This window comes from Grus americana, chromosome 24 (genome assembly GCF_028858705.1).
Source record: "Grus americana isolate bGruAme1 chromosome 24, bGruAme1.mat, whole genome shotgun sequence".
Classification (NCBI taxonomy): domain Eukaryota; kingdom Metazoa; phylum Chordata; class Aves; order Gruiformes; family Gruidae; genus Grus; species Grus americana.
Window position 1 is genome coordinate 85,075 of NC_072875.1, and position 13,215 is coordinate 98,289.

A 13,215-nucleotide genomic window follows, 5' to 3' on the forward strand; every position below is an offset into this window, starting at 1 on the left:
TGCATTTCCAGCCCCCCAAACTCCAGACACATTCACGCAACCGCCAGCCTGGGCCCCACGAGAGAAGGGCGAGCTTTGCCAGCTGCCAAGCGTGGCTTAGCCCCAAGCTCTTCGCTTTTACAGTTGTGCAGAAAGCCCAAAAAGGCCTCTCCCCTTGAGATATCCCCTGTACCCGTGCAGATCCAGCAGCAATCATCACTGGGAACCAACAGTCACTTCTCTCAGCTTTCTGCATTTTCCTGTCCTTCCCATCCCTGCCTGTCCTAGACCGCTCTGCACTGGGACCGTGCCGTGATAAATGACTGCTCCTCCTGCCTCAGAGCGAGCAGGATTTTAGCAGGGAACAAAGCATGGGTTACCCCCCTTTTAATTATTCAAGAGCAATACTAGGAGCCCAGCTACCCGATGCTGCAAACTGTGAAGGAAGCAACAGCCACGGAAACAATTATCAGGTGATACGGGAAAGCACATTGACCAAACCATCTCACGCTAAGAAGCGTTAGGGCTTACCCTGCCAGCGACCCCCGAGCACTGCAAGCGGAGAGAGCTGAGCCGTTCCGCATTAACAACAGGTCACGTACTGCTGGACAAAGGGAAGATGCCAGAACCGAGGGGCTGGGGGGTCACTTTGCACCACTTTCCATTCCCTTAGAGCAAACCCACTAGTCTGGATTACTGGTGCTGAGGTGAGCACAAACGCCTGAAGATTGAGGAGGGCACCGCACGGCCGCACTCACTACTTGCACGTCACAAGGGGAAGTCACTTCCAAGGCACATTAGACTCCAGCCAAGAGAAATCATAGACTGGTTTGGGTTGGAAGGGGCCTCAAAGCCCACCTAGTCCGAACCCCCTGCCATGGGCAGGGACACCCTCCACTAGCCCAGGTTGCCCAAAGCCCCATCCAGCCTGGCCTTGAACCCTGCCAGGGATCAGGGGCAGCCACAGCTTCTCTGGGCAACCTGTGCCAGGGCCTCAGCACCCTCACAGGGAAGGATTTCTGCCTCACATCCCATCGCCATCTCCCCTCCTGCAGCTTGAGGCCATTCCCCCTTGTTCTGCCACTCCCTGCCCTTGTCACCGGTCCCTCTCCAGCTTTCCTGGAGCCCCTGTAGGGACTGGAAGGGGCTCTAAGGTCTCCCCGGAGGCTTCTCTTCTCCAGGCTGAACCACCCCAACTCTCTCAGCCTGTCTCCATAGCAGAGGTGCTCCGGCCCACTGATCGTCTTCGTGGCCCTCCGCTGGACTCGCTCCAACAGCTCCATGTCCTTCTTCTTGGGAAAGGAGGCGAAGCTGTATGAGCTGCCGGGGAGAGCGAGAGGTGTGGGCAGAGCTGCCTCATGGCAGCTGCAAATAGCACAGTTCTCACCGGGGCAAGCGAAAGAGCAAGCTAACGGGAAGCCGCCGATTCCACTCGCACATCCTTTCCCTGGGGTTCCACCTCCTACGTCTGGTTTCGTCTCCACCACCTCGGCACGCTTGCTCACCTTTGCCAAGTCTTTTCCCACAACTGTGGGATCAGAAGGCACCAACATGTAAAGGCAATATCACTTTGATAGTACAACAACGGCTCTTCAACGGAGCCACAAACCCTGCTCCGGTCAGGTGCCTCTTGGAGGGTGGTGGTAGCTGACCTGGTACCAGGAGGTTCAAGATATCTGGCCCTCCTCGTTAGGAGCGCTTACATGAACCGCAAATATTTCCCTGTTTGACGCTCATGGCCAAACATGCATCGAGCACCCTAGCCATCTAGCAAGGCTCTGGGAAACTGAACCTATTTGCTCGGGTGTCATTGAGAGACAGTAGCCGCAGCATCCCCGAGGCCACATTCGCAAAATTGTTTTCTGCAGCTTTTCTGCATTGCGATGAATTTCCTGCTTAAGTTGCATCATGGTATTCCACGTGCCAACCCGGAGCCCTGGCCGCTACTGAACGGGAAGGCTGCTCCATAACAAAATAAATTGCATTGTGTTGCAAATGTAATTCTTCAGGCAATACATGAATCTCTATATTGCTCGCTGTCTGCAAATATATACATACTTTTTTTTTTTTTCCTGCAAGCGCTGCCAGGACTAGCAAAAAATATACATTAAATCTCGAGCCTCTCTAACAAATGGAAAAAGAGCTGAACTGTTTATCAGAGACAACTCCTTGAGACAGAAGCAGCCAGCTTTTGGCACTCAGTACACAGGCTAACCCTAAACAACCCTCTCCCCAGACAACAGCAGGGATCCCTCTCTCACTATCTGCACCCCCAAGCTTCTGCACGGGCCCTACTGGCGACGTGTCAGCAGCCCAGCACGGACTTCCGGAAGTCAGCTGCTGTCACAGCTCACATATTAACCAGTTATTTAAAAGCTGTTCATGCCCTGAAAAACATCACATCACCATCCCTGTCCTCTGAGATACCGCTGGCACATTTACAGAAATATAACAGAGCTACCACAGCTGAGTCGCTAGTGTGACGCTCTGGTCAGCCTGGATCGGTGTCCCCATGCAGACAGGGCAAAAATGCTGTCAGTATTGCCTTTGGTTTTTTCCCCTTCCTATTTCAACGTCCACACAGGATTTCAGAACAGCCGTTCAACCCTCTTCTATGAGATGCCCTCGCCACCCTCTTGGATTGGCACTGCGGAGAGAGCGTTTCAGCCTTTGCCACAGAAAAAGCTATCACGATTTGAAAGAAAAAGGGGGTTTTGCCAAAGAGAGACAAATTAAAGATCCTATTTTCTCTTTCCTGTCTCCAACTCCTTGGAGCGCGAATTACTTCCAAAACTTAATTTACCACAGATTCCTGAACTAGAGCCTTTTCTGCTGGAGCAGCCCTCCCTCCTCGCAGAGGCAAGGAGCAGATAACCTTAGCTTCGTTTCAAAGCTGCCGTGGCCTTGCAAGGCGAGCTCAGGGTGCAAAACTGAGCAGACTCGCATTGAATCCCGGGTAGACATGAGCGGTGGGGAGGGAAGGGCAAGTTACAAAATCCAGCCTCAGTAGGGTGACTGAGGAGAAGAAGGGAGCACGGAGCAGAAGACTATTGCCGGCCAGCCAGCCGAAGAAGGGCTTTCCATCCACCTCCACAGCCCGTTCTTTCCACCACCCCTCTGAGCGCAAGACCGGTTTATCCCGGACCCCTGTCGTGGGCAGACCCGATCCCGCACGGGGCTGCCCTCCAGCCCCGCTTCAGGACGGGATGCAAGCGCATCCATGCTTATTCTCTGCTCCATCCCTGGGCACCGCTCGCCAGGTCGCAGTCTCAGGAGGAGCCCGCCCCGAGCACGCACACCTCGGCACGCTCAGACGCCGCGCACACAGCGAAGCTGCTTTCGGTACCTGGCCGGCTGCTTCTGGGTCTTGCCCAACACCCTGGCCCCATTACTGCCATAACATGCCTTCAAAATGAATCACTCTACATAAACTGATGGCTCAAGTGGGAGCCTCGAGTGGTTTATATCACGACAGAGCTACTGTTCGCTGCCAAAACTTTGGCTCCTCTATTAAAGGCCTTTCTTCTGAAGTGCCTGTAGCCCCTGCACAAACAGCTCTGTTTTATCCATGGAAGCACTGGTGAAGTGAAGGTCGCATATCACAGCACAAGGGAAAAATGAACTCTACATTTCTATCTAACAAAAAATAACCACACTGCGATCAAGCTGAAAACTCCTAACTGGTGTCGGAGCCTTGTTTAGGCACGCTGCCTCCAAACACCGAAGAGACGATGCTTTCCCTGGAGATCTGAGAGCAGGGAGCGAGGCTCATACGGGCTCTTGCAGGAGAGAGCAAAAGGACCGTGGTGCTCCTCTGCCCAAAAGGGACCTGAGGAGCGGGAACACAAAGTGACTCACTCAATTTCACACACAAAGGCCAGGACAGGTAGATATATACATACGCTCAACCATCAAACACAAGAAGCAGAGCTGATCGCTCTTACCGGAGTCGTGCTGCTTCCTCCGTAGAAAGTGACTTCCTCCCAGGTGACGATGAAGATCCAGACGGCGGAGAAAGAGGACATGTCTTTGAAGTGCTTGCGGATGTCCTTGGAGGCTCTCCTCAGCAGCTCAGGGTCCACGCTCTCCCTGTAGTAGATTTCTCCCCGGATGCCATTGTGCACATCTGCCCAGAAGGGCGCGACGAAGGCTCGGCCATCCGTCAGGGGAAAGGCTTCCGGAGTGAACTGGCTGACAAGCGCGTTGAAGGAAATCACGCCGTTGTTGTTGACCTGCACAGAGAGACCCGCTTTCGTTTGAGCAAGCCTTTGCAGGTAGAGGAAAGCTGCTGGTTTATCAGAAAATGTGGGGTGAGTGACTTTTGGCTGAGGGTGGCTTATAATAGTGACAGCCGGTGAGACAGCCCGACCATCTAGGCAGAGATTCAATTTCATCCTACCAGTGGCGGCCAAAGGCTGAGCGCAGGAAGCCCCAAGCGGAACAAAACCCTGAAAAGTCTGCAAAACCGGGGTCCTATGGGCCAACACAGGAGAGGCACTCATCAGAGCGGGGTGGCACCCGGCTTGGCTGGGACCCTGCCTTGGGGCCCTGGGTTTACCCCGCCTTTGGGGAGCAGCTCTGCAGCACCGAGGGACCCGTTGTATGACACGGGTGGCTGCACGGCACGAGGGCTCTCTGGCAAAAGAGCTAAAGCATCAAACCCGCTGCCTTTGGCTTCGTCGTCTGCGACAGATCTTGGGGCTCCCCAAGAGCAGTGTGACATGTGGTGCCATGGGCAGCCTCTCCTGAGCCTGCTGAAGATGCTTCCCAAAACAACAACTATCTCTGTAGACCATGGAGAACGAGTGGCCCTGCTGTCCGGATGCTGAAATCTCCCACAACACAAGGGTTCGCAGCCTCCCCGGGATTACTGCTTTCCCAGGACTGCTGTGCAATAACCCTGGGGGGGCTGGCAGGTTTATATCCTGCTTTGGACAGGGCAAACCCACAGAGACCCGCTCGCCACAAAACATGGACGTGCTCGGGACCTGGCATATGGTCCCGCTGACTCAGGCCCTAGTCTAAGGCACTGTTTTGGTGTGCTCAGGTAAACCATCCCAACCCAGCCCAGAGGAGCCGGTGTCCCCTTTGCCAGGCTTTCGCTGTGCTATCATCCGAGAACAGCAGCAGCCTGTCCTTGTCTCGGGCACCTACATACGGGTCCACACTATTGCCCTCCCCCCGCCCCCCCGCGGGTCTCTGCATGTTCTTGTTTCTTGTCATGTAACAGAAGTAATGTTCCTTGTGTCAAGGCCTTAGCTTTGCTGTACCATTTAATCACCTACAAAGAAAATTTATTGCCTTTTATATTCCTTCCCCATGAACATTAGCCCATTAAATATACCTTTGACTTTCTTAATCATAAAAGCTATCAGTTCATGAAATCTAAGAACTTGTCAGGTAGATGCTAATAAATCTTCCGATTCCTGACGACGAGGAGAGTGCGTTTAAAATGCAGCCGCTAATGGCAAGGAACAGGATACGGGGAAGGTCTGCTTCTCCACTTACATAAACGCTTCTGTATGGGGCGCCAAAAAAGATGAATGGCACGGAGATCTTGATCTCGGGAGAGCTTCCATCATCAACTTTGGGCGTTTTCGTGTCGTTCTGCCAGAACGGATACAGGCTCGCCGTGGCGTAAGCTGGAAGGAGAGGGAGAAGAGAGTCCTTATGGCAATGTCAGGACCGTTCCTGACTTCAGAGAGGCCACGGCAGGGCCCCCAGAGCTGCCTATGCCCAAACATTGGAGTCCTGTGAAGAGGGAAATCAGTGCCTTGCCCTCACCTCCTTCGCCGGTGCAGATGTGCTGGGGATGCCGAAGGTCTGCTGGCCACCAGCCTGCACCTAAACCATGCAGCGCTTTGGGGAGGGGGTGAAACGCTACGCTGCGCGCTTGAGGCGGCAGACTAACAGTAACTAGCCAAACCAGTACTTGGCCACGATGCCATATTCTGCATCGCTGCTGCTGAGGAAAAAAGCACCAAATCCCACCAGCCAAAGGTTTTCTCAAGCCAGAGCAGAGATGCTAGCTCTGGGACTGGCTCTGGGACAGGGTCATCAGGGAGACCATCATTCAAAGGCTATTTAGGGCAATGAAGTGACCACAAAATGTGCGTACAGCTCGCAGCTGCCCATTTTTACTTTCCATGTGACTGTGATCAAGTCATAACACCCACGTCTCGGCTTTGCATCATGACAACAAGGACGCTGGCTCCATGCCCCCCGCTCCAGGATGGGCAGGATTTGCTGTTTTAGACAACGAGATACTCGTGCCTGGGGACCAAAGAGCACCAAGACCGACCGCACTCCTGGCAGCGGCCACCCTCCTCCTGCCTGTACAGCAGAACCCTCCCGGGCACCAGGGCCGGACCACCCCACCAGACCCTTGAACGCTCCTGGTGCTGGGTTACAGCCCGAGGCATCACGACCACTCCAACATTTCCTAGTAAAAGTAGGTTTCCTGCCAAAAGGCACTGCTGATGAACATAATTGCCTCTCCTAAAAATATTTCAGAAGATGGTTTTGACATGTTTCAATACAGTCCTGCTGCTTTCTACCAGACTAAAATCTATTTTCCGTCACTTTGAGTCATAAGTGGGCACTTCTGACCCTAGGACACATGTCCTTTCCCGTTCCAGCCCCTGCCAGATCTCTGCTGTCATCTCATCCCCTGTCTCTTGCAGTTAGCTACTGGTGTGACTCCTCACAGAGCAAATGGGGATTTTGCTGGGTTTTCCTCCCCCTCCTCCCCTCTTTGATGTAGAAAAGCAGCGCCCTGTCCTCGCGACATTCAATCATCTCGGCCGACATGAGCCACCGGGCTCGGAACAATCCTGGCTCTGTTTGCCTGGATTCGGGGCGTGCTTTTATTTCCTAATCCCTACCCTGCGCTGTTCGGGAGCCTCCAGCTGAGGACAGCTTGCTCTGTGCCGTGCCATTACGGGTGCTGGAGGGTCTCTCGGTATTGCCCAAGCTGGGGGATGCTCACCCTGAGGATGCTCCCTGCTCAAAACTTCCTGGGACCGGGGAGTTGCCAGCTGACCCTTCTTCACAGGCTCAACTGGTCCAACTTCCCTCGGGAGAAAGGAGACAAGGGGAAGCCTGGCCTAACCCCTAAGACACGCACGTGTGGCGCGAGTGCCCCGCCGGACATAAAGGGAGGTGGCGTGTGACGGTGTCCGAGCCACAAGCCTGGTTTCACAGAGATATCTGAAGGACTGCAGCAAAACTCCTGGCTGCCAGGTAGTAAAACAAGTCGTTTCACAGCTCTTACACACCTGACGAGTTATTACAGCTGAGGCATAGCTACGAGACGCAGATTTTACTTCTTTTTTTGAACAGGAAACTCAGCAAGAACTTCTCGATGCCGGCTTCTTTAGCACTACTAGCGTGACACTACCATACCTCTGCATGCATCACGTCATCCCGCCAAGCAGCCCAGTGGGCCCCGCTGATTGTGATTTTTGCCCCGGTGGCATTTCCCACGGGTGAACCGGTGGCCTCATTTCCCGCATGAGAAAAGAGAGTCACACCTTTTGCCCGAGCTGTCCTCACCCTGACAGCAACTCGGCAGCAGACCAGGGAAACGGCTTCCAGATTTCCCGACTCCCCATCTCTAGGTTCCCTTGCTAGAGGCCCTCGAGCCGGCCACACAGCTCGTACCAGCCAGGCAGCGCACATCTGCCACATTACCCAACAACAGGGGCTTTCCCTGCCCTTACCAGTTCCGCTTGCCCTTCTTCGAATTGAAACATGATAAAGATTAATTACCCCACGAGCCTAGGGAGCTGCTCTGGTGCTTTTCAACATCCACCAGGAGAAACAGGGTGCGAGCACAGGGAGAGGCTTCCTGCTGCAGGCTGCTGCCCTGCGACCGCACCAGAGGCAGCTCCACGTCTGCTGTCAGATGTCTTCTGCGAGCACCCCAGAGGAACCTCACTGCCCGCAAACCATGACGTTTTGCGACTGCTCACCCAATTTGCCCATTACCGGATGTAGGATGGTTGCCTGCTCGGCAGTCCTAACACCAGAAATTTTCCAAACTCCTGTTTCATAGTGACTGAGCAGACCATCGCAACCTCTGGAATGCCCCATGCGTGCGCACACAGACATACAGATGATATATATGCACGCATACATAAAACGCTCACCGACCTCGAGAACTTCTGTGGCCTGTATATCCTGCCAGCTCTGCCAGCTTTGTATTCAGCACGGTGTGCTAGCAACTTGTTCCACGTAAACTACTGTCGCTTCATTTCTCTCAATGAAGCGAGGGCAATTTATGCAGGCTGCTGATCCATCTCCCGCAACGCAAGCTGTCACTCGTGCAAAACTGGCACCTGTGCTTACCCACGAAGGCACACCAATCTCCCCGCTTAGCGTTCACCCTTCAAAACCGGTGGTGTCTCCCTCCCCATGGGAAACACAATGTTCACCATGGTTCTTGTCCTTGCTCCAGCCAAGGGGCCGGGTGTATTTTCCAAGCTCTCCGTAACTCTGGAGTTTCTGGGCACAGCACAGCGACCGCTTTCCCAGCGCAGCTGACGAGCATCAGCCTCCCAGCACCCGAGCGCGAGATACTCACCTCGCTGCCACGCTGTTATCACCAAAAGGGCCACCCAGGTTCCGAGAAACAATTGCTTGTTCATCCTACAGGAAGGAAAGAAACCCAGACATGCATCACTTCGGTAGGAAACCGCATCCTCGAGCAAACCCCGGGTGACGCTGAGCGACGTCGCTTCCCGAAGCTGCCCGGCCGCTGCCGACATGCGGACATTTCGGAGATGGAGGTGCCTCACTCGCCAGGCAGACCCGAAATGCCTAGTCTGTTAGGTGTAACGAGGCTTCTCTGGTGATAACAGCAAATCGCCCTGCAGGCATTGTCAGTGTAAGCCCATAACCACACAGAAGAGCTGCTGCTAATTTCACGCAGGGTCTGGAAGCTGTAAGTAGCCCCGGCTCTCCGTGGGCCCTCTATTCTCCCGATGGTTCGAGAGCAATTCCTCTCTGATCCACTTAGCGCGAGGATGGACGCTTCTGCCTGACTTTAAGGGGCACAGCTTCGCATTGCTCCAAATGGCGAGAGCCAACGCAGAGCTGCGGCGTGCTCTCATAGTTAAGGGGCTTCAGGCACCGCTTCGACTAATCCTTCGCGCTGGCTGCTAACACAACGATCGCTTACTGGTTTTGACGAGTGTGGAAGAAGCACAAACATTTACACAGCTGGGCAACTCCTTGCTGTACAGGAATCAATGATAGAGAGAGAAGCAGATACGGGGCTGGGAAAATGAAAGCGAAATCCTGTGCCAGCTTTAATTCTAATTCCTTCTGTGCCTAATGCAATTTGTTACTCATTATTAATCCAATAGAAAATATCGCTAAACCACCTGTTTTGATTTCTTCGCCTGTCGCTTCCATTCATTACACACAGGCATGCTCACCTAGAGCTCCCAGGAAGGCATCCTGTGCTCCCGGCATGCGTGCGCCTGCTGGAAAAGTACGCGGTCAGCTTCAGGCACAAACTATGGCTATGCATTTGATATAGCCTTAGTTTCGATACCAGCCTCTCTACCTTCTCAGCTTTATATGTCCCATCCACTTCAGTTGCATGGACACATCGCCTACAAACCCTAGCATCTCTTTATGCTCTCCCTATAGATCCATTTCTGTAAGGTACAGGGACCAACAGATCCGACGCCTTCTAAATGTATCCACATACATACACAACGCATACAATGCGGGACTACAGCAGGGAACCTGCCATTGTCTGTCCCACATCACATCCACTTGACTCCCATTACCAGGAGCTTGGAAAGCGCAAAACACGGTGGAAGGAAAGCATCTCCCCTGCTTCACTGCTCCTCAGCGTGCCACTCGCACCGACGCTGGCCACAGCCTGCTTCCAGCAACCGTGTTCTGCCTTGAGAAAAAGTCATTCCACCAAGAAAAAGTTTTACCATATTCCCTATCTTGGAAAGATGAAAGGAGGATGACAGAATTTTATATAGATCGTAAATCTGAATCATTAGCAGAGACTGGGCAGACAATGACCAGTGGAGACTATGTCAGTCCAAGACCAAGAGCGAGACCGGCACCGCTTGGGAAACGCGACAGACAAGAAAGAATACCTTACTTAACATATCACATTCAAAATTACAATTTTTTAGGTATTGGAAAAAAAATTACCAACCTGTTTTGTAGACTAGAGGAGCAATTGGGTCTGAAATTTTAGACCGATCTTGGTAGACCAGGGAGAAATCCTATGTCAATGGAGAATGCATGCCGGTCCTCCTTTGCCAATTATTGCCGATGACTGAAATGATGTCTCAGTCCCCTTGCTCTCGCAATTGAAAAGTCCGATTTCTTCAATGCTGTTCCAGGGCTGGAGGAGTGTTGAGTTGCAATCACAACTGTTGCCTCTATTGATAACCAGCAAGCTAATCTGGAGATCAGATTCTGGCCTGGAGAGGGAGAGAAGCCTCTTTCTTCCCCACAAGCTCACCCCCTTCAGGTGGATTCAGATGGAAATGTCAGCAAGCCGGAGCTGGGCTCACGGCTGTGCTGCTCAGCATCGCTTTTCGCTGAAGGAAAAAAAAACCCCCAACCCTCAGAAGAATTGAGCCCCTTCCTCCTTTGTGTAAGTGGAAAAAAAAAAAAAAGCCCATCTATATAATGTTACAGGATTAGCATCAAACAGTGCTAGGCTTAAAGCATTGTTCAAAGGCAGTGCCCCAAAGTTTCAATGGAGTTACTTTTCCATCCAGGTCTTGTTTTACTTTCTGTAATTTACTTCTGCTTTTACAGGTGGAAGAGGAAAAAACTTACCCAGCGCCGCACGCTCTCTCCAAATCTGCCGGAGAGTTTTGTTGCTGTTCCCATTTCCACCCTCTCTGCAAGGACTGACTGGCGTCTTTACACGAGCCGGCGGGGGACTGCTGTGAGCATTATTACTGTTTTCACTCCTACAATCCGCAATTTCCACAGGGGTTTTCCCTGCCTCTGGTGCCCGGGCTGCACGGCACACCCGCAAGCGCCTGCAGCAGCCAGGGAAGTTGGTTGCTGAAGTCCTCTTTCGGCACTACCCCCCTCCTCTTGCAGGCGCCCAGAGCCCAGCCTTTTCTCTAACTCCATCTTCTCCCCTGCCCTCCACCTCCAACAACAACGTGTCTCTGCAAGCCCAGAGGCTTTGCTAGGTACACCGCTGCCTTGGAGGGCCAAACCCCTGGGCTGCAGGCGTAGCCGAGGTGAGGACGTGTTCTCCACGAGCGTGCAATCACATGCGTGCAGGCCGGGGACATAACGAGCTGAGCGAGGATGCCCTGGCCCTCTGTGCCCGTGCCCCGTGGCCACCCGAGCTGAGCAACTACTGAGGCTGCTTATTGTTCCTCGGTGCTCGGTGGCGGCTGCCGCTTGGTGAGCGTTTCCCCAGTGCCGACGGGCCGGCTCCCGCACGCCCTCGCTGATGGTGCCAAAGCTTTGCAGGCTCTAAGCCTCAAATTGTGTTACCATAGACCAAAGCTCTTCATCTGAGCCCGATCTGAATCCGAAGAGGGACCTCTGCTTTAATTTCATTCCCATCAATGTCAGATGAGAGAAGCAGAATAGCGGCCGAGGGGTGAAGGGTGCCATGGGCAGGACCCCGTTACAGACCTGACTTTTACAGCCTGCATTAAGGCTCGGTGAAGACAGGCGGTGCTCCAACCCCAGCAGTCCGTGGTGGGAAAACGTTGGGCCATGTTCTCACAGACATAACCGCACAGCCCAAGCTCGGCAGAAGAAGGATTTTCCTTTCTGACTTTTTGGGAGGGGACCTTTTTACTACCTATTTTCCCTGCTAGGAGGTAGGTATCCCTCCCGCACGCCCCGTACACCTGCTCCCCGCCCTTCCTCAAAAACGGAGAGGGGACAGGAATGCCAGCGACCAAACAAGAACCACATGAAAGCCCACACTTTTTTTCCAGGACCCTGGTGCTCCTAGAGGTGTGTTTAGTAAGTTCACCAAAGTGCTGTCATCTTACCTCGGCAGTTTCTTTTAGTGCATCAGGCACTGGGCAGTACACCACTGCCGCAGCAAATCTCGGAGCTCCCTTTCTCTTTATCCTCCAAGCATGTCCTTGCTAGCAGGAAGCTTTCTTTTTCCTTTTTTTCCTCCTCCTTTTTCTTAATTTATTTTTTCCCTTTTCAACAACTACTTTAGGAGAGCGGGGGGGATTATAAAGCACTGACTGATATTCCAGGGGCAGATTACTTCCAGCCTGCCACTCCACACACCCTAGCTCTTCCTTTCCCTCCCATACAAATTTTAAATGTTACCAGCCACAGGAAAATCAATTAACTCTTCTCATTCTGTTTTGTAAGACAGAGAAAACTGGTGAAAATAGGTTTCCCTCTGCTCCTTTGGCAGTTTAATATTCTGGTCCTGTTTGTCCTGGGCAAGCCTACACTGATGAAGTTTGATTAGGTTTCACTGTCTCTTTGGGGAAAGACTTTGTCTTCTAGGCTATTTTCTTTTGGCAGGGGATGCTCCCATCATGCAGTGCTGAGCACATCGGAGCTGACCAACCAACCACTTTTTCTTTTTTTTTTTTTTTTTTTCCTTCTAGCAGAAAACTTCTTCCCCATGCCCGCCCTCAAGAAAAACCAAGCATTAAAAGATGAGACAAGGGGTGTCTCCGCCTGCTTGACCTCGGCAGAGCCTTGTCACATTCCCATTTCAAGGGACCTGGCCCAGCCCAGGGAAGACGCCCTGCCGAGGGGTTTGCCCAGGAGCTGCTTCCCACCTGGAGGGGCACCTCCCTTCTCCTGCCTCTCCCCAGGGTCGTTCAGTGCAGGCCAGCACGGGCTAAACCCATGACTACCGCTTTAGTGAGCTGTACTGCCCTCCCCATCAGCAACTGCGAGCCTTTACCGGGGGGTGAAACTCATTTTAACCCGGAGGCCAGTCCCACCGAGGACACAGAGCAGGTGACAGAGCAAGTTCGAGCCTTGTTCCTCACCTGGAAGTGGAGATGAGCCACCGCCACGGAGAAATACAGTCCAGAAGAGGACTAGGTCTTCCAGCACTGCGACTTCTCCTTTTGACAAGCGGCATCACACACAAGTGAGGTGGCTGTGCCCGAGCTCACCGGGCAGACAGCCAGCACAAACGGCACAACAAAAGATCTCGGCAGCTTTCACCCTCCTGAAGGTGTGTGGTAAACGTGCAGATGAGATGGAGGGAAGCATTTTACTTCAGGG

The 13,215-nt window shown here is 53.0% G+C and overlaps 1 protein-coding gene across 1 annotated transcript in view; it reads right to left on the reverse strand.

Annotated features, from left to right (window-relative positions):
* Window positions 1–10,247, reverse strand: part of TECTA (tectorin alpha) — a 30,161-nt gene extending 19,914 nt beyond the window's left edge. Inside the window, exons 1-4 of the mRNA XM_054803049.1 lie at window positions 10,169–10,247; window positions 8,564–8,628; window positions 5,488–5,621; window positions 3,924–4,211 (exon numbers count right to left, since the gene is read on the reverse strand). Coding sequence (XP_054659024.1) covers window positions 3,924–4,211; window positions 5,488–5,621; window positions 8,564–8,627 — 486 coding nt within the window. The 5' untranslated portion in view covers window position 8,628; window positions 10,169–10,247. The remainder of the gene's footprint in view (window positions 1–3,923; window positions 4,212–5,487; window positions 5,622–8,563; window positions 8,629–10,168) is intronic.
* Window positions 10,248–13,215: the final 2,968 nt, after the last annotated feature.